The 20139-nt window shown below is 36.0% G+C and overlaps 1 protein-coding gene across 1 annotated transcript in view; it reads left to right on the plus strand.

Moving 5' to 3' along the window:
- The window catches only part of IPO11 (importin 11), a 168224-nt gene that overhangs the window by 140263 nt on the left and 7822 nt on the right, over positions 1–20139 (plus strand). Inside the window, 2 exon segments of the mRNA XM_006188200.3 lie at positions 8195–8290; positions 13840–13924. Of these exon segments, the coding sequence (XP_006188262.2) occupies positions 8195–8290; positions 13840–13924 (181 nt within the window).

Genomic DNA, 20139 nt, shown 5'->3' on the forward strand with positions numbered 1-20139 from the left:
AGAGTGGAAGCATCCCCATTTGGGAAGTTATGCTAGTAGTTCAAACTACAGAGAGAACTGGCTTGTAGCACACATTCACAGTAGGGATGTAGACGAGTAGGAAGAAAAAAGCAATGAATGTGACAGAATTTGAATTAGGTGTTGGAATGGTAAATGAGAAGAAAGATCAAAACTGAATCTGGTGTCTGGCTTGAGTCACTGGGTGGATAGAATTGCTCTTTACTCAGATAAGTGAAAAGAAAAGTGAAGTGAAAGAAAGCCTGATTTTGTTTTTCTCTCTTGTCTTGGTTTCTTTGTTTTTGTTGGGGAGGCACTCAAAAGTTTGGTGTTGACTGTCTTTAAGTTGTGCGCCTGCCAAGAGTGGATGAGAAGGATGCCAATGTACTAGGGTTCCAGAGCTCAGTGAGGTCGTTGCTGGCAGTATTTAGGGGGAATTTGGCAGTGAGCCTGCAGCAAGGCCAGTCTAAGTCGAAGGTGATAACGCATTTTCCCTGTAAGAAAAATCCGCATAAGGTTTTTTGGTCAGCTTGAACACACTGTATTTACAGAGCTGTAACAAAATAGTCAAATGTCTGTTAAATTAAATTGTTAGTTTAGTTATACATACATATTTTAAAATAATGTAAAATAATACTTTAGAGAGATTTTTTTCCTTTTATTTCATGATACAGTTTTCTTCAAATGCTTTGTATAAATCTGTATGCACACTGAAAAAAAAATTAATTGGTAGAATGTTTTATAATATGAAAACCTTTGTGAGGATAATTGTTGGGTGTAAACTTTTCATTTTAAAATAACTTAGTGAATTTCCACTATGAATTTTTTATCCTATTTCCTTGCCAGTATTTGTCAAGGGAACTAAACTTATTAATATGTACTCTTTTCCATGAACATGCAGAGAATTAACTGTGTAAAAAGGTTGCATGTTTCCATTTAAGTGACAGAAGTGTTTGCAGCCTAGGGTCTGGAAAATAGAGGGGAGGAGACCTGATTTTAGTGTAAATGTCACCACTTTTATAGCCTCTATTGTGGTAGGAATTCTGGAATAAGACTGATAAATAAGGGCGTTTTTCTTTTTCCCTTTTCTTTCAATAAATTACTGCTCTTTGCTTAATCCTGTTAAATATTATATAAGCAAAGAAGTATAGCTTAGAGAATATTTTATTTGATTGGGCTTTTAGTGCTTAAAAACTTACTTTCTTAAATTACCCTAATTTCACCGACCCCCTAACTTAATATTTAATGATACGAGTGAGTTCAGATATTATTAGGTATAGTGTACAAATAGTGTAATTGTTGTTTGGTCAGAGCAGAAAAATTTTAAAGTGACTACGGTTCTGATTCATTTCTTTCTTGGGCTTACTATTATGAAAACTGTTAAATCATCAATTTTAGACTATAAAACTGTTCAGAAAAGGTAATTGAAAATTTTGTCTGTGTTTCTGCATGTTACCTCCAAGGTCTAAGGCAATGAAGATGTGATGTAACTATATAAATCCATCACTTACAGAGAAGTAGTTTAAGGCAAACGCTATATGATGATGGGTCAGTTATCTAAAAAGTGAAAGTGTAAAATGGTCACTAGAAAAATACATATAAAAACTGGACAAGTGGAAAGAAACTAGAGTCTTGTTCACATTTAATCTAATATTTATTGTTTATGCTAACCAGTATTCAAATACTTATTTCCGTTGTGTCTTTGGGATTAAAAATTTTGCATTATCTTTCTAAGGGCATTTTGTTTTCTAAACACCTGTGGTTGGGTTCATAATGATACAAAAGGACAGAAATAATTTTAAGCCAGCATAATTTTTTAAGTTGGGTGAATAAACACAAGAAAGATGAATTGATTTTTTTTTAGTACATAGTTTTCAGAAGCAAGGAAAAATCACTCTGTGTGAAGTTTCTGCAATTCACATACTCTACAGATACTTTTACATACCCAGAAAATGCCCCAAAATGTCATACCTTTAGGAAACATTAAGTCAAAATTAAGAGCTATCATTTTACTCATGTGCATTTGACTGAAAGAACTTTACAGAAAACTATGTGGAATTGTTTTAAATGACCAGTTGGTCTTTACTGATTTGAGTAAAATATTTCTTACTCTCACATATTTAATGTTTATTAAAGTGATTCATATCTTTAATTAATATCACCTAGAAAGTGATACAACATCATTTACCAACATATTTGAAGAATAAGATAAGCAGATGTTTTAAAAGGCCTATCTTTTTTCTGTAGCGTAGTTTTAACTCTGGTATATGCAAATAATGTCAACCAAATATGTAAAATAAGGAAAGGGAAGTGTTTGTGACAAGTGAAAATGAAGGTTACTAATATTTTTTTCCCTTCAGTTTTACTTTTATTCTCTTCTTTCATCCTTGATGTTAAATTTTCCTTGCATTTTCTAACGTGGATGTTTCAGAAATAGATGCCAACACAGCCACTTTCTGTTCTGTTTTGTGCCTCATGTCTGGTGTAGAGTAATCAATCGTAATATGCTATGTACAACTGAGCTACCCATACATGTGATTTAAAAAATAAATAAGTAAAAATAATATTGTTTAAAAAAAACGAGGGAGGGCAGTTCTCGAGTTTTGGGGATCATAATTCCCATGGTTATTTATTGTGTGTTCATATCATGCATAATGTTACCCTGTGGGACATAAAAAGTAAACATAACACGTGTGCTATTCTTCAGGTTACTTAAAATCTTAGAGTGGGTTTGCAAAATTATAAAGGATATTAGGAGAAAGTAATAAAGAAAGATGCCACATGGCATGCCAAGTGAGTAGTGCAGAGGTTTTATGCTACTGGAAATTCAAAAGACAGGTTGCTCAATTGCAGTGGGTTAAAGAGTGGTTAGGGGAAGCTTCATGAAGGAAGTGTGAATTATGCTGAGTAACAAAAGGAGCAGAAGAATAAGCAGATACTGGAGTCAGGAACTACGGTAGTCAGGGGGTGATGACTTAACTGCCTGAAAACAGTGATGAAGGGGGAATAAAGCAGTATCACTTTGGAAAGGTGGGTTTAGTAGAGCTTGCTGAGGTTCATGATAGCCCTTGAAAATTCTTAAATTAAGGAGAAAGAATGAAATTTAAGGGACTAGAATAGAAGGCACCATTTGCCTCCTTGAGGCCTCACTTTAAGGAAACAAATAGAATCATTTGAGTCCCATTTAGCATTGTGAACTGAAAATAAGTTTATATCATAATTGGGATTCCTTTAGGAGGAGCATCTGTCCTAATGCAGTAAGTGAAAGATGAGTTAACTGGGAAATTCTAAGACCTGAGGTGATAGTAGAATGATCCAGTGTCTGGGAGCCAGTGAAGAGGATTAGAGAGGAGTGATTAGCTGGTGGTGCTTCTTCAGTGCCATCCGGACAACAGGATTCTCTGACTAACTTTAGACAAATGCCGTAAATAAGTCAGAAATAACCTGTAAAATTGAGAAAGGCAGCTATTTAAGATACCATAAATTGACTTAAAACAGAAAAAGAACATCCCATTTGTTGTTTAATTTGTTTATTCTTCCTGCAGATTTTTAGCCCATAATGAGCTCCCGAGTACAGCTTTTCTCAGTCTTTTTCCTTTGAATTAGAGAACAGGTAACGTTCAGATGTGTAGCACGCTTCATTCAAAGTATATGCACTAGACGTTAAGCTTCCTTTAGTTTCTGAGTTTCCTGAAGTAGCCATCTTTTTTTTTTATCCCTGGGACCTATCACGATGTGTAACACATTTTATGGGCTCCTAAAATGATGACTAAAATGAATGAACTTGACCATGATGACCTATTCACCAGAAAGAATTGGCCTGGGTAATATGACCACTTCTTTATTTATTTTTAAACATTTTTTTTTATTGAGTTATAATCATTTTACAATGTTTTGTCAAATTCCAGTGTAGAGCATAATTTTTCAGTTATACATGAACATGCATATATTCATTGTTGCATTCTTTTTCACTGTGAGCTACCACAAGATCTTGTATATATTTCCCTGTACTATACAGTATAATCTTGTTTATCTATTCTACATATGTCTGTCAGTACATATTTTGAACTCTCTACAAATTTTGAACTCCCAGTCTATCCCTTCCCACCCCTCTCCCCCTTGGCAACCACAACTTTGTATTCTATGAATATGACCACTTATTCTAATCACAACTTTCTTTGTAAATTAGTTGGTATCCTGGTCCACCTCCTACTTATTAATGCTCAGTAAGCCAGTCTTCTGAAGTCTTCTTATGGGTCCACACCAAATTAATGTTTTGTCTGGAATGATCAGTAGTCAATTTTTGTTTTAAAGTTTCTGAATGCTGTTTTTTCTACTGTGCTGTAGAAACTGTCCACGGGTTCCACGTCCATGGATACAGAGGGCCAACCATACTATTATTTTATAGTATAAGGGACTTGAACATCTGTGGATCGAGAAGAGAAGAATCGAGGGACCACTGTATAGACTAGCAGGGAGTTTGGCTAATTCTTTCAGATTGCTGTGTGCTAGTTAATGTGACTTGCCACTTCTTGGTAAGCACTGATTTAAGAGGTTAAGAACTGAGTGAGATCTAAAATTACATGGTTTCCTCTGGCTGCCTTTACTTCCCCCACATTGCACCTGACATCGATTTGAATGGATGGACACGAGAAGACTACTATTAGAGGATGATGCACTGAGAATTCCAGTAAAGTAATACTCATAACTCACAATATTAACACATTTAGAAGGAAAAACTGCACTGTTTTCATAAAAAAATTAATATCTAGTTCTTGGCTTGTTGTAATGTATATTAGGTTATCTAAGTACAGTGACTTTTCTCCTTCCCTTTCTTCCTCCAAACCTATTATTTCATTCCCAATTTATAGCTCTCTTTTGATTATTTCCATTTTAGATGTCTAATTACATTTTAAAGCATTTAATTCAGAAAGATTATGTATTACAAAAACCAAGATTGATTCTTGATTTATAAAAGACGGTTGAGAGAGTATTGTGTGAATAAAAAGGAAAATGAAGTCTTAATATTCAAAACTTCATAAATAATGCTCTCTATAAAAGAAATTTATTTTAGAGGCTTCATTTTAAAATGTTACATTTACACATCTGGAAGGAGCATTTTTATAATACTTTAAAAGGGGGAAAAAGAATTTATAACTTCTTAATGCTTGTTTTCTTTAATGTCTGTTCTGTGTTCCAGGAAAGTCCTAGCCACTTTTGGCTTTTTGTTATCCTGTTATTTGGGAGTGCTTTTCCCAGACTGCTTAATGAGTGGTAACTGAGCTGCATTTTTTGGAGTACTTTTTGAACTTGATTGCTCTGAAGATAGTCTTTGTATAACCTCTCCTTTTACTGATCCCAAAATGAAGCATGGGATCCCCTTTTCCTTCAGGCCTTCTCCTTTTCTAGAGTCAACTCTTCATTCAAAGCCAGATTTTTATACCTTTCTAGTCTGGGTCATAGTCATTTTTGCCTTTTCTGAACTTGAAGTGCAAGCCTCACCTGCTCTGGCACTTAATAGGCACTCCGGGGTCAGCACGGTTCCCCGTCCGCTGGAATTAAGCCCCACCTCTTACCCCCCAGCTAGATCTCTGCCTCTTGTGTCCTTTTCTGTGCAGCGTGGGTCACATTTCAGTGAAAAGAATGATTGGCTGGCTGACTGAGGTTGCCTCGCCTCTCTTATCTCATCGCTACTAGACTGTCCAAGCCTCTCACTTGGTAGCACTAGAAATCCAGCTGGAGGCAGGGGCAGGAAGAGGGAGGGCGAACCCCGGAGATCACACGGCTGACTTCTCCTCCAGGCCTGAGTAAGCATGGGCCAGGACAATAGTCTCTCTTCCTGACCACCATGTGCGTGCTGGACGTGTATCCTCTGGCCTGTGTTCAAGCTGCTTCTGTGAATATCATTATCCCTTCTTCTATATGCTGTTTTTCTTAATACTTCCTTTTGTCAGTCCTTCACTGATTCTGTCTTTTGGCTTTCTGTCTATCTCAGGTTCCTGAACCCATTAGATTTCTCTCAGAACTTTTCAAGCTCTGTTCTGGTTCCAGCAGTGTCATCTGAACAATCTCATTTATGACAGAGGGGTCCAGTTACTGCTTTTGGCAAGAGTTGTGCAATCGAAGTTTTATCTTATCCATGCTGCAGTTTGATGATTAGAGTCTGTTCTCAGCCTTGAAGGCGTAGTTTGTGAGTGTGCATGTCTGAGTGGAGGCCCAGTGCTCTAGAACTGTGTCATTTTCTAATTATGGCAAAGAGAACTTGTTACTCTCTCCTCAGAAACATATGTGTTCATGCTAGTAGTGCCAGCATTGATGAGTATGATAATTTGAGGTAAAACCTATAATCAAATGAGCTTGTTGTCAAGTTACACCATTTTTTATCTTTCTCTCCTACACTCCCTTTTAATTAATATTTCCCCACATAGTAGAACATGGTCACACTCAGGTTGTCAGATATCTGTTAGGAAAATTCATTACCGGTCTTTTGAGAAAATACACAGTACTCACAAATTCCATTGATTTCCTGGGAAATTTCCAGTTCCAGGAAGTATGGGGTTGATGCTTAGAGTGGTCTGAGTAGAGAAGACAGCTGCCTGAGTAGGCTGTCCCTGAATAATATTGAACATAAAGGCCTGGTAAAGAGCCTTGAAAGCTACAGAAGAATTGAGGGCTTTTGTCTTCTTCACCTAATGAGGATAGCTGTCCAGAATACTGCTGTGTTAAAAAGGAATCTCAGGCCGTGACTGCCCTAGCTTCTGTGATGGATGAGTGGTGAGGTACTCATCAGTAGGGAGGGAAAACGGCTGTATTCCTGCCCGCCCCAGTGTACCTGCCACCCCCGAGTCCAGCCTACACTTAGCAACATCTAGAGAAGTGAATTAACTTCAGTAGGATCGCATAGTGGCTGAACTTTTATTGCAAAATCTTGCTTTCTAATTCTTTTTCTAAGGTGTTCCTCACTGAACCAAATAAAGCAGGTTGTATATGTTTCTTTCTGTAGAGATTTTTTTAGTACTTATGTGAAGGAAATGTAGTAATATCAAAAATATATACTCTTGCAATAGAGTGTTATATGCACATTAAAATGTAACAGAATGATATCAACTTTATTATTTTGCCCATCTGGTGCAATAGTTCTGTAAAATCTGATCACATTTGAAAGTATAAACGAAAGATTTTGACTTTACAAAGGTGGGAGCATGACCCAAATTGTGTTGACATTGGGAACTACTTTACTGAACATTTTGAAACTTAATAATGCATTTTAATGCAGTATGAGAAACACATGTCCCTATGTCCCTTGTAGGAATGATAACTGTTAGTTCCCTGGAGACAGGAGTCATAATTTATTCAATTAGTTTTAAATTCAAGTAGCATAATTTTGTGTGCCGGTGGAAGGTTATGTACTTCTGCTTTTTTAAAGTCAGGCTTTTTAAGATGTAGTTGATACATAGTAAAACTTCTTTTAAGCATACAGTTTGACAAATGTATACAGTATATAACTACTGCCGTACTCAGGATGGAGAACATAGCCATCACCCCCATTCTCATCCTTTCCAGCACTTGGTATTGTCAGTCCTCTTAATTTTACTTTAATTAAAATCTTTCTGTAGTTTTAATTTGCATTTCTCTGATGACTAATGATGTTGAGCATTTTTTCAGGTACTTATATGCCATCTGTATATGTTCTTAGGAGAAGTCTTTTTGAGCTTTTGCCCATTTTTAAATAGAGCTATTTGTCATCTTACTGAGTTTTCAGAGTTCTTTTCTATATTCCAGATCAAAGTCCTTTATCAGATGTATGTTTTACTGATACTTGTCCCCCATTCTTTGGCTTATCTTTTTCTTTAGAAGAGTAAAGATTTTTAATCTTCAACATTTTGTACCTTTATCTTTTTAATTATAACATAAACATAAGACTATTATGATAAATTAAAGAATATTAAAGTATCTTGTTCCCATCTAATCTACCCATCTAGGTATTTAAATATACTAATAATCTAGTGAAAGAAAATTTTAGTGTAATATGCAAAGTATAATTCCTTCCTTAAGAAGTTTATTTTGAAGGTTTCTTTTATATTTTTAGACTAAAATTTCTCTTTATGTTCAAGAGGATAATTAGGAAAAGAAAAAAAAAAGGAATTACCTGTTGAAATACTACAGTTTAACCTGTTTTGCTCTTTTTTTATTCTAGTGTTATCCAAGATAAATTCTGTGGGATTATAAACATCTCAGTGGAGGGCCTACATGACGTCATGACGGAAGACACTGAAACAGGAACTTATAAAGAGTAGGTGGATCATTTAGTTAATTGCCCTTGGACTTGAGTAATTAATTATATCCTACATGATTTTTGTTTACTATAACCATATAAACATGGTATGGTCACTTTTTCATTTTGTCTTTTATAAAGCAAAATCTTGTTATTTTGCTTGTAGTATTATTTGATTTTGAGGTTAGCTTTATTTTGTTATATTGAAATTCTGAATTGGATTTCTTTGGTCTACTCATCGTTTTATGATTTGACATTAGGTGTTTTTTTTGTTTTTTTTTTAATCCAAGTATATTTTAGTGTATAAATTCTTCTTTTAACATGTTTTGAATGTTCTTCTTTTTTTCCAGTAACAATGTTCCCTGCCCTTCAGGCAAGTCATGGGGAACAGGGAATGGGTTAGCATCCTGTATTTGTGTTTGACTAATCACTGACACCTTTAATATATTAGAGGGTCACATGGTACTTGATTACTTCAAAAAGAGAATAGTTAAAATTACAATTGATCCTTGAATAACGTGGGGGCTAGGGGCGCCAACCCTCTGCACAGTCAGAACTTCAAGTATAACTCTACAGTTGGACCTCTATATCTGTGGTTCCACATCTGTGGATTCAGCCAACCACAGATCAGGTGGTACTATAGTGTGTGTAGTACTGTAGTACATATTTATTGAAAAAAATCCACAGTTCAAACCCATGCTGTTCAAGGGTCACCTATATATTCTTCAGGAGTTTAGTTAAAATCATGTTATCAGGAGTGCTGATAATCTAATATTTATATAACTATTAATTTGAAAAAAATTTTAAAGTATTACATCCTTTTATAGTTAGTAGAATTACCACATCTTTCCTCTTAATATTACTGTTAATAAAGAGGATGTTTATATAATGATAAGCAAGTCTTCATGAGGTTCCAAACTGCTTGGCTTCTCTCAGTAATATGCTGAGCCTGTTTTCTTTACGTTTTATAAAACCGTCTATAGCAAATAGGAAAGGTTGCCATTCAAGCCGTGTTATGGAAATATAATAGATATATGTTGTTGAATCTTATTAAACATACATAAATAAAATGTATCCGGCATGAAACTCAACTTTCAGGAACATTAAGGAGTTTGGATGAAGTGGAAATCTCAAACTTTTGTGATTACAAACCAAAAGTAAAAAAAATTCATGCCTGTAGGCAATTTTTTTAAAGTTAACGTAGGGTACGTAATTGTAAATACTGTGTTTTTATACATAATATATGGCAAAATTTACAACTCTTTGTGAAATATTTAGGATATATTCAAATGTTCCTTGTCTTCTTCAGAGTATATAATTTAGTTAGGGGAGGGTATATATAAGACCATAATGAAAATGCAAATAATGAGTTAAAGGCAGTTATATATGTTTTGAACAAAGCACACAAAATAGAATTCCAGATTGTGCTTTAATAGAATGTCAGAAAAAGAAAAGGCACTGTGTGTTACGATCTCCAGGGAGGAATAAGAATTGGGTTGTAGAAAGTAGAATATAATCACGGCATGGTTTAACTGGAAGGGTGAGAGGCAAGAAGTTGTTAGGAATACAGTTTAGAAATTATCTAGTGTAATTTCATTATTTTAAAGATTAGGATACAGAAGCTCAAAAAAGTGCAATGACACAACAAATTAGTGGAAGAGTCAAGACTAGAACCAAGTCTTCTGACTCGATATGCCATGCTCAGCCATGAGGAAAGTTTTGGTTTGGAAAAGAAAAATGTTGGATGCAAGCAAAGCACACTGACTAGGAGACCATTACAGGGATCAAGACTTGAAGGGCCAGACTTGTGGATGAGGGAACATCGGTAGCTGCAGCATATAACCACTGTTTTCTTTTCTTCCCCAGAAGTGAAACAGAAATAAAATTTAGGCTTTTACTAGCATTTTTTTCCCCTTCACTTGATACGTTGCCCCACCAGACAGCACTTCAGAACGGAGCAGAGAATACCAGAGGAAACCTTGGTTCCTTGACTGACGTTCTCCCCTGGGTATTACCCTAACCTGCTGGTCTCAGTGACCTCCTTGAGGTCTTTCTCCAGTTTTCCCTTTCTGATCCATTCTGTTCCGTTTCTTAAAATTAAAAGCCCGCTTCCTTATAGTACAAAGTTGTTGGGGCGCCGTTCTTTGCTGATGCTCAATTTCTATTGCTGGCCTTTTCCTTCCTGGGTTCTTCTTCATTCCCCAAGTATGCCATTTCCTTTCATACACGTTGCTTGACTCAGAAGATTTCGTCTCCTTGCATGTCATGCCCTCAGCCTTGCCCTGCTTGGCAAATACCTACCTCTAAGATCCCTTTCCATACTCTCAGGAAGAATTCATAGCTTCCTTCCCTGTTCCTTCATGGCACTTTGTACTGTTAATATCATCCTTTAAATAGCTGCGTGGAGTCACTAGTGGTCATAGGAGGGTCTGAGGCAAAGCATAAGGAAAGCACATGCTCATTATGACTAAAAACCATTAACACAGGATTGAAGGATTATTTAAACAAGACACCTTGGATGGAGAGACGTGTGGCATCTGGATGTAAAACAGCCCTGAGCTTGCTAACTACCAGGGCGAAAAGAGAAGCATTAGAAATTACCTAGTTCCTGTTTTTAAGCAGAAAGAGGTAGGTGTATCAGGAGAGGGAGACTGTTTCTTGGCCTGAGCCCAGAAATGAAACTTTGTTAAGATTTCTATATAAGGGACTGTAAAAGAGATTTTCACCTGCAAATAAGAGAAACTGAGTAAACTGGTTTTAACAATAAAGAATTCATTATCCCTGACCACAGAACGGCTGCAGGTGAGCGAGAATTAGCTATTTGTGACCTCACAATACCACCGAAGACCCAGGTTCTTTCTGCTCCAGCCCCTCAGCACGTTAACTTAGTATGCAGGCTGCTTCCCTCATCGTCACAGAGTAGTTCTAGGCATTGCAGTTCATGACAGTGCCAGTGCCAATCAAGTAATCTACTTTTTCCTTGTGTCTTTTTTTTCAATTTGTTAACATCATAGGACACTTTCCTAGAAGTCATCTCATCAGACTTCCCTTCTTGTCTAATTGGCTAGAATTTCTTAAACATGCTTCTGTTGAAAGGAGTCATCAACCAGGGAGTGGGATTGCCTTGATTGCTTACTGAGCCACTGGCACGGGGACTGGGATCGGCTTTTTCTGAAGTATATGGTGGCGTGGAAGAGGAGGATAACAAACAAATTCAGGATTCTGTTAGGAAGGAGGGTGATTACATAGGCAACTTAAGTGTCTGCTGCAGAGACTAATGGAATAATATCAGTTCTAGTTTTATTATAACGTTAAGACATGGGTTTGTACAGATTAAATGAAAAATATACTTTTAAAACAAATTATTTAAAAGCTTTCATGTTGCATGCTAATACTGTTGGTTGTGTTTGACATTTGGAGTTTCTTGTTGGGAAAGATTCTGAATTAGCAGCTAGAGTGCCTGGATGTTTTCAGTGGACGAGTGTAAGATGTGAGAGTTGGCTGCCTGTGTTCACATGTTAGTTTTCCCTATTTTAAACTGTTGTTATTTTTCCCTATTTTAAATTGTTGTTATTTTATCATAATTACTATTATTAACATTCATAGCCCACACATTTTAGTTTATTAGAAATCTATTCATTCTCACCATGCCTTTTATGTAAAAATGGTTCCCTGTCTTTAGCCTTTGTCAAAAAAAAAAATGAGATTTGACTTTTAATTGGAGATTTTCCTGCAACAGAGAATTTCTGCTTTGGGCTTTTCAATTCTTTTTTTTTTTTTTTTTCCTTTTTCTGTCTTCTAGAGACCCAAATGAATGCAATTTGCAGAATTGCTAACTAAAAATATTCTGCCCTTTGGGGATATATATATGCATGTGTGTATTTATATCCAGAATATACTTTATTATTAATGTGCTAATAAGTCTTTTAACTTAGGGAAGGGGGAACAAAGAGTTTTTACTATACAAGAAAGTTAACAGATTTTGGAATGCAGTAATAGAATTTTATTTAATAGAAAGCATACTTCCATGGCGATCCAGATTCAGTTCAGATAGAATTCAAGTCTATAGCAGGCTTAAAGTAACTAGTGGTAAGGAACTCCATTTTATCATTCAGTTCTAAAGTACACACTGGGATCTAGACTTTTTCTAGACATTTCACTTTATTAAATAGCTTTTGGGTTGAGATAACAAAGTCATAATTTTCCAATTTTGTGCCAGAGTTCCTTGGCCAACTAATTGTGCTGCAGTATTTTGCAGTTGACCCTTGAACAATGCGGGGGTTAGGAGCACTCACCCTCTGTGAAGTCGAAAATCTGAGTCTACTTTATGGTTGGCCATCCGTACCATGGTTCCTCTGGTTCCACATCCTCAGACTCAGCCAACCACAGATCATGCAGTACTGTGGTATTTACTGTTGAAAGAAATCTTGTATAAGTGGACGCATGCCATTCAAACCCATGTTGTTCAAGAGTCAACTATATATCCTGGTGGGCGAAGGTACGGCAGCTCCAAGAAATTAAGGCCATGCGATGAGTTAGCTGTTGAACTCTTGCTGTTTTTCAGGGCTTCTGATTTCCAGGTTAAGGTTCTTACTGGTTGATCCCACCCAGTGCACTGACTGGGTCAGAGGCAGTTGTTCCAAAACTTATTTTTTCAGTGGTGGAGGATAAGGAGAATAGGACACTCATGTCCCCTGCAAGAGTGAGCCTGAACAGATTTCTGGTGTCAGCACTTGTCCTTAGCCCTGAATCGAAAGTCATTTATGCAGCTCTGAGTCAGGAATTGTCCTTTCCCTGTACTTGCCACGAAACGTAAGAGAAACCAAGCTTTCTTTGCCACGGTTTATTGGTTGGGAACCTGTGACTCTGATAAATCACTGAATTCTGTTTTAAATTAGGAGCAGTGAAGTTCGTTCCATCAACTTGATTCACTAGACAATATTCATAACTTGTCTCCCTGGAACTAGTGTTGACTGAATAGGAAACTGTATTTATATTATCTCTGCTAATGGTGAAGAGCAGTGATACAGATAATCAGAATAAAATGATTTATAAGTGTCCTGCAGGTACAAGTGCTGTCACGGACAGCTTCCTTATACATAGTAATGTCAGTTGGAGAACAAAGTAGATTTTTCCATAATTAATAGTGTTTTAATGATGTTATTGTTTAAATTATTGCCACTGTTATGAAACATGTATAATAATCTAGACAAATGGAGATTAGTGGTAAAAGACAAAGTATTAATTTTAAGTGTTTGTAAGTATCATTCTTCTTTGTATATACCTTGCCTAATCAAGTAATTTATGGTTCAAAAGTGGCCTATAAATAAATTTCTTACAACTTATTCCCTAAATACTCAAGTAAAATGCTCCAAATATTTTTGGTGTGGTCCTTTTTGAAGTGAGGTATCTTTTTATAATTACATTTTTAAGATTACAAGTCCGATTTATCTTGCTGTTTCTCACATTTTGGTACATAGATGTATTACTGTTCTCAGTATTTTGAGGGTTTGTTTTATGTTATAGACATTTTTAATTTATTTAAAACTTTTTTTTTTAAACTATAGCTGTATGTTAATGTCTCATATTGAAGAACCAAAAGTAACAGAAGATGAAGAGCCACCCACAGAACAGGATAAGAGGAAAAAGATGGTAAGTTACTAAAGTAGTTCCTAAAATCTGGGAGAACCATATGTCATCATTATATTCTGGAGGTCTGAAAATATATGGTGGTCCGTTCATTCATCTATCAACCCATCCCTCCATCTATCCATTCATCTATTCATTCCTATTGCAGAATTAATGTCAGCTGACTGAATTTTGAAATTCAGGGTGTACTCTTTAAACAAATAAATTATATTCCTAGTACTGGAAGTTGAGTTTGAGTTTAACTGTTGATCTGAAATAATTGTTTCTTGTCTTAGCAGAGGGTTTATTCCTTTACTTATAGAAACTATGTGACCTTCAAACTTCATTTAAGTTTCAATGCTACTTCTTCTGTTTTGAGGAGACTTGCTGAAATATCATTATTCCTTGTTATTTCATGGAGCTTGTAATGAATTTTTTCTGAAATACATCACAAGCTTTTATTTAAAATGCCTTTAAATTAACTGCTAAATTGTTTTGAACACCATTAATTTTCACTATAAGAATCTGATAAGAAAAAGGAACAAAAAATAAGAAACATCTAAAATATCTTACCTTTAAAATTATAATCATGAACTTTTAAATACTTTGACACATGAATGTAAAATAGGTACATAAATCAACTTTCTCCTTTTTCTCTTGGAATCTCCTCTAGTCTCCAGACCTTACCAGTTACTAACTTCATTGTGCCTTCTTTCCTCATTTGCAAATGAGATCAACAACAGTATCTACCTCAAAAATAGAATAAGTTAACATATAAAATGGTCATGAGATAATGCTGAACACCTATTAATTACTATGGAAGTGTTAGCTATCATTACTTCAGTCTGCGCATGATATTCAGTCCTTGAATTACCCCACGATTATCCTCACGGGCCTCACACTCAGCTTATAGCTAATATGCACGGCTCTGACAGCCTTCTTTTAAACTGTGTTTGCGTTTAATCCATGTTACTTTGCTTTTATGCTCAGTATCATCTCCCTAGCAGCTAGTGTAGAGGAAAGGACAATATCCAAGAATTCATAAAACCTGAATTCTGGTCCTGTTGGTATGCTGTTGTGACCTTGAGCAAGTCACCTTGTCTCTGGAGAACTGTTTCCTAACTTGAGAAGTGAGTGGGAAATTGGATTAGTGGATTCCCAAGGGCCTATGAGCTAAAAATTGTTTTTTTTAAAGCTCTTAATGCCATTTCTCTTTTCCTTCAATATGTAGTGTCCTAGTGAAGTTTTCAGTTGTGAGTATAACTCTGGAAGTATTTCTCCTATGAAGAGAGACTGCTAAGCAGTATCCTAAAAAAATGGGAAGTGTTTTTTCTTCACTTAGAGTGATGATAGTCTTTGGTGTAACATAAGTGTGTCTTTCCCCTCTTTCACTTCCACTCTCTTAAGCCTTGAATATATAGTTGGTGTTACAGGAGAATATAATAGCGTTTTTCTTAATAAGGTTCTGAACTTGTAAATGCGTAGTTAAAGTGTTCTGCTTCCTTTCGGTCATCAGCTTTTGTGCATACTTTAGAAACACAGTGAGTGTGATGAGTCTGCCCTTTGCAAATCAATCTACCCAGATCTGTTTTTCATTCCATAAAGAATCCTCAGTAACAAAATATGGTATTAATTTTAATTCTAACTTTATTTTTAAGGTAGGTGAAATATGATCTCAAAGAGCAGTGTAAGAACATAGTTTAAGGAATAACCCTTACAGTTCCTTGATTCAGTTTTGTGGTCCTAAATTTCATTTGAGAGCTCATTTTTTTTATCATTATTATTCTATTTTAGGTAGTATTGATTTACAGAACAACTTTTATTTCTTAAAGTGGCTGCTTTTGTTTGAAATTAGTCATCACGGTGTGTATTTGATGTAGGTTTATATTGTCATCTCTGTTAAGATTTCCAGTGCCTTAGACCTAAAATTTAGTCTTATGCTAATGATATCACAGTGTTTATGATTAATTCTGGGATTATGTATCTTAGCCTTGACTAAATCTTAATTATGAATACAGTGCTAATTTTTCAGTAATTTTTCAATAACAGTTACTTTCATTGTATCTTGAGGGTTACAAGAATAAATTATATATTTCTGCAGTAATTATATCATCATTCTTGTACTACGATATCTTTAAAATTAGAAATTTTTTTAAGAACTATCTGGATGTGTCTTGATTGTAATTTCAAAGGGAAATGTTTACTGGTAAATGATTATTTAAAATAAAAACTGGTCTAGCTAGCATCAAGGGTTTTTTTTTTATTTTAAAATGAAATTTTTATTTACTTGGAAGAAAAAGTATAGCTGCTTGATTCCAAGGTTACATAATTGAAAGTTTTATTTACTTACTGTCATTGTTGTCTTAAAGTGGCCCCTGAAGTGTGGTGCCTTCATTTCAGTGGCTGCTTCAGTAGAGGAAAGCAGTGGTGATTGTAATTCAGAAAGGTGGATGATTAATATTATATCAAGTGTGCCAAGTGATTTTCCACACATTTTTGAGAATTCTCTATGTTTTGTCATAAGTAACAGTGAAATTTCCTTTCAGGAAAACTATTAAGCTGTCCAGACTTTTGATCATGTGCTTTTTTAATCTAGCTCCACTCTGTACAATCCATTTTGGGGAGACTAATATTGAGAAGATTGAACGTGTCTCGGGTGTTTCATTTCACTTCTAAGTTTCCTCTTTGTCTGGTATTCTCCAGTAGTAGAATCGTGATCATTTCATGACCTCTTCTATGAAGAATTCAGCTAATACATTAACATTTTAAGTTGCTTATAATTTCTTTTTTGTGAAGTGTGACATACTAGGCATTTATAAGTTGTAACTTCTCAAATTTAAGTTTTTGAGCATATTAATGCTTTCTGGCAACGTTATGGTACCTGCTAAGAAAGCATTATAATGAAACATTTGATTATTAATGTGTTGATGAGGTTATTTTTCATTATTGTTTCCTGTTACACAGTTCTCAGTTTAAGCCCTAGAAATATTTTGATAATCTGTTTCTGTGAATAGTAATCCAGTTGTCTGTATACTTACAAGAGGCTTTAATTGATAATGTAGTATAGAAGAATGGATCACTATTAAAACTATACTAACTTCTCATTCACTGGTGCTTAGTAGAAGCAGTAGTACAAAGATCTATCTAAACATCGTCCGTACAGTCTTGTGCTCTTGCTGTCGCACAGCTGTGCAAATTGATAGTATGTTAAGTTGGGCTGCATTTTACTTGATAAACTCATGGCCAGAATCCTAAGTCTCAGAGCAAATATAATGAACCCTGAGCATGCCTTGCCTGTTGCCTTAAAGTGAGTCTCCTGTGCTGCTATTGCAAGTATAGGGCTGGATCAGAGAGGGACAGAAGTACTGCATGGTGGGAATGGAAGTGTCTGAAAATCATAGCTGACAGGTGGCTGATATTTCCTCTTTCTGAGAGCAGATGAACTGCCTTCTCCTCCACTTCTGCACCTGCCTCCCCATCTCTTCTCCCCTACCCCGTCTCCTCGTCTCCTCCTCTCTTCATCTCTCCCTGGAAACTTAACTTGCTTGACTATAAAATCCAGCAGCTGTCCTCAGACTTTTACTTGGTAGAATATGGAGTACGTTATTGGAGGGAAAGCTACCCTATTATCAGAGGAAAATATCAGAGGAAAATGTTGTTTTGTAAACTTTTAGTCCAAATGAAATGTCAGCAGGGTGCAGTATAGTAGTGGTTCCGGGGGATGTTATTAACTCTCCCTGAATGATTTTGATAACTGAGAACCAGTAGGATGATTCTTTTGTCTGCTCCCAACTGCATCTAGAAAAACTCAGCAGAACTAGTAGAAAGAATTGTATTTGATTGTCACTAACAAGGTACTGTCTTCTTCTTAATTAAATGTCAGTGTCTTGAAATGCATGTAAAAAGACATTTTTGTTCTATAAATAATAATCAGAGATTAATCCATTAGTTTATTGGTGGTTTCAAAACTGCATTTTGAGAATCCTTGCTCTATCACATTCAGTGATCAAGGTAAATTATACAATTGTTGAAAATACTCTCTACTATTCAACTGGGATGAAATGCCATGCTGATTATGAATTAGAGCTTTTCGCATGTTCTCAGTTTGCCCAGTTTCATTACATTTTTCACCTCTACATTCGTGCTACATCTTGACCCTATCCTGATTTGGAACTGGTCCTCATTTAAAATCCTGAACTCTGGCATTTCTCTCTCATCACAGCCTCTTCTTCCTTATTATTCCTTTTCTCCTGGTAAATCTGTCTTGTACCTTTATCTGGAGCACTGTAACTTGTCCTTATTTTCATAATCACTTTCCCACCTTTTAACCTTGTTTTTCTACTATTTTAAACTCCAGACAAACCATACCTTTTGTTCCCCTGCTTTAGATCTACTACATTTTTGCACCTGGGAATCAAGCACACATGTTCCTTAAAAGGTCCACATATTATGTAGGTGCACAGCCAGGGAATCACTGCAATAAGAGTTTAACTCCTTGACAGTCTTTTACAGACCCCTGTAGTCTGACTCCAACCAGCCCTTTGAGCTTTGTCTTCCTTTCTCTCCACACTGTCTCCTAAACCAAATAATTTGTCTCTGTTCATATCTATGTTTTCTTGTCTCTGTTACACAGCTCATACTAGTCCTTCCATATGGAGTAGCCCCATTATCTTCTTGGTCTCCCCTCAGCTTACTTATTTGCCATTTTTCCTCATGAGGCACCCTCTCCTCTCACTTGATTACCCTTCCCATCCATGTCCAGTTACAGAAGTGATCTTGCCCTCTGCTAGACCTCTGTAGCACCTTCTTGATATGTTTTGACTGCCTGTGCCACCTTCATTTTTAAAAAGGCATTGGCGGTCACAGTATGAAGGATAGTGATCCCTGAGTAACAGAAAACACACAGTGTGAGTTCTCTGATTGCCACAGCTTACTTACTACGTTGAGTTCCCAGGGAGTGGCGCAGGGAGCCCAGTGGTCTCTCTGGTTGGAGGAGAGGAAGCTGAAAGTCTGAGGACACCAAAGTGGCTCAGGTTGCCAGGAAAGAGGGAGCTGCTCACACAGAATTCTGGGGATCTTCAGTGGGTCCCCTGTCAGTCTTCACCAGAATACTAATTAGCACATTACAAGTGCAGAAGTTACCCAAGTTCAGAGAAAGAACCTCCAGAAAGGATTGTTAAGGGAACAGTACTCAGAGCCGATACAGAGCCAGGAGGAGTCCCCATGGTCAGAGTGGAAACCTCAGAATTCACAAAATATTAGGTAGAGGACTCAGAATTGTATTGCCTCGTAGTGGAGCAAAATCTGAAAGAATCAAACGGTTTTCAAGAAACACAACTATGTTCTAGAACAAAATTCAGGACTATAGAAATAGAAAAATTTCCAATACCCAGCAGGGCAAAATTTGCAATGCCTGGCAACCAATAAAAAACTACAGGCATGCAAAGAAGCAGGAAAATACAATCCATGCTGAGGGGGAAATATTAATTGAAACTACCCAAGACAAGGTACTATGGTAGAATTGGTAGAGAAGATTATTACAACAAGTTTTTGTAACTGGGTTCCCTGTGTTAAGAAACTAGAGGAAAGATTGAGTGTGTTAAGTAGATATATAGGAGATATTTTTAAGAAACTCATATCAAACTTCTGGGAACTAAAAACTACAGTATCTGGTGAGATTAATGTAGATTAGATATTGTAGAAGAAAAGATTAGTGAGCTTGAAGACACAGCAATAGAAACTGTCCAAAGTGAAGCAGAAAAAAAGAGTTGGGAAAAACAGAGCTGTGGAATATCTTCAAGCAGCCTAATATACAAACAGTTGAAATCCTCAGATGAGAGAAGGGAGAGCAAAATAGGTATTTGAAGAAATAATGGCCAAATTGTTTCTAAATTTTTGAGCTCACAGATTGAAGAAGCTCAGAGAAACCTCAAGGCCAAGAAATTAGAGAACTACACCAAGGCGTATTATAATTTTGTTACTTAAATCCAGTCTTAATTAAAGAGAAAATCTTACAACAGGGGAAAAAGGCACGTTATATAGAGAAGAAAAGAGATAAGCATGATAGCAAACTTGTCATCTGAAACAATTCCAGCAAGCCAGCAGCAGAGCAGCATCTTTAAAGTATTGAAAGAAAAGAATGATGTCTTATTTTCACATTACTGAAACAATCTTTTGATGCAAATTTTTACTACTGAGAATAAAAATTGTTTTATTTAATCTCTACTTAATTTGTAAAA

This window comes from Camelus ferus, chromosome 3, assembly GCF_009834535.1.
Source record: "Camelus ferus isolate YT-003-E chromosome 3, BCGSAC_Cfer_1.0, whole genome shotgun sequence".
Lineage (NCBI taxonomy): Eukaryota > Metazoa > Chordata > Mammalia > Artiodactyla > Camelidae > Camelus > Camelus ferus.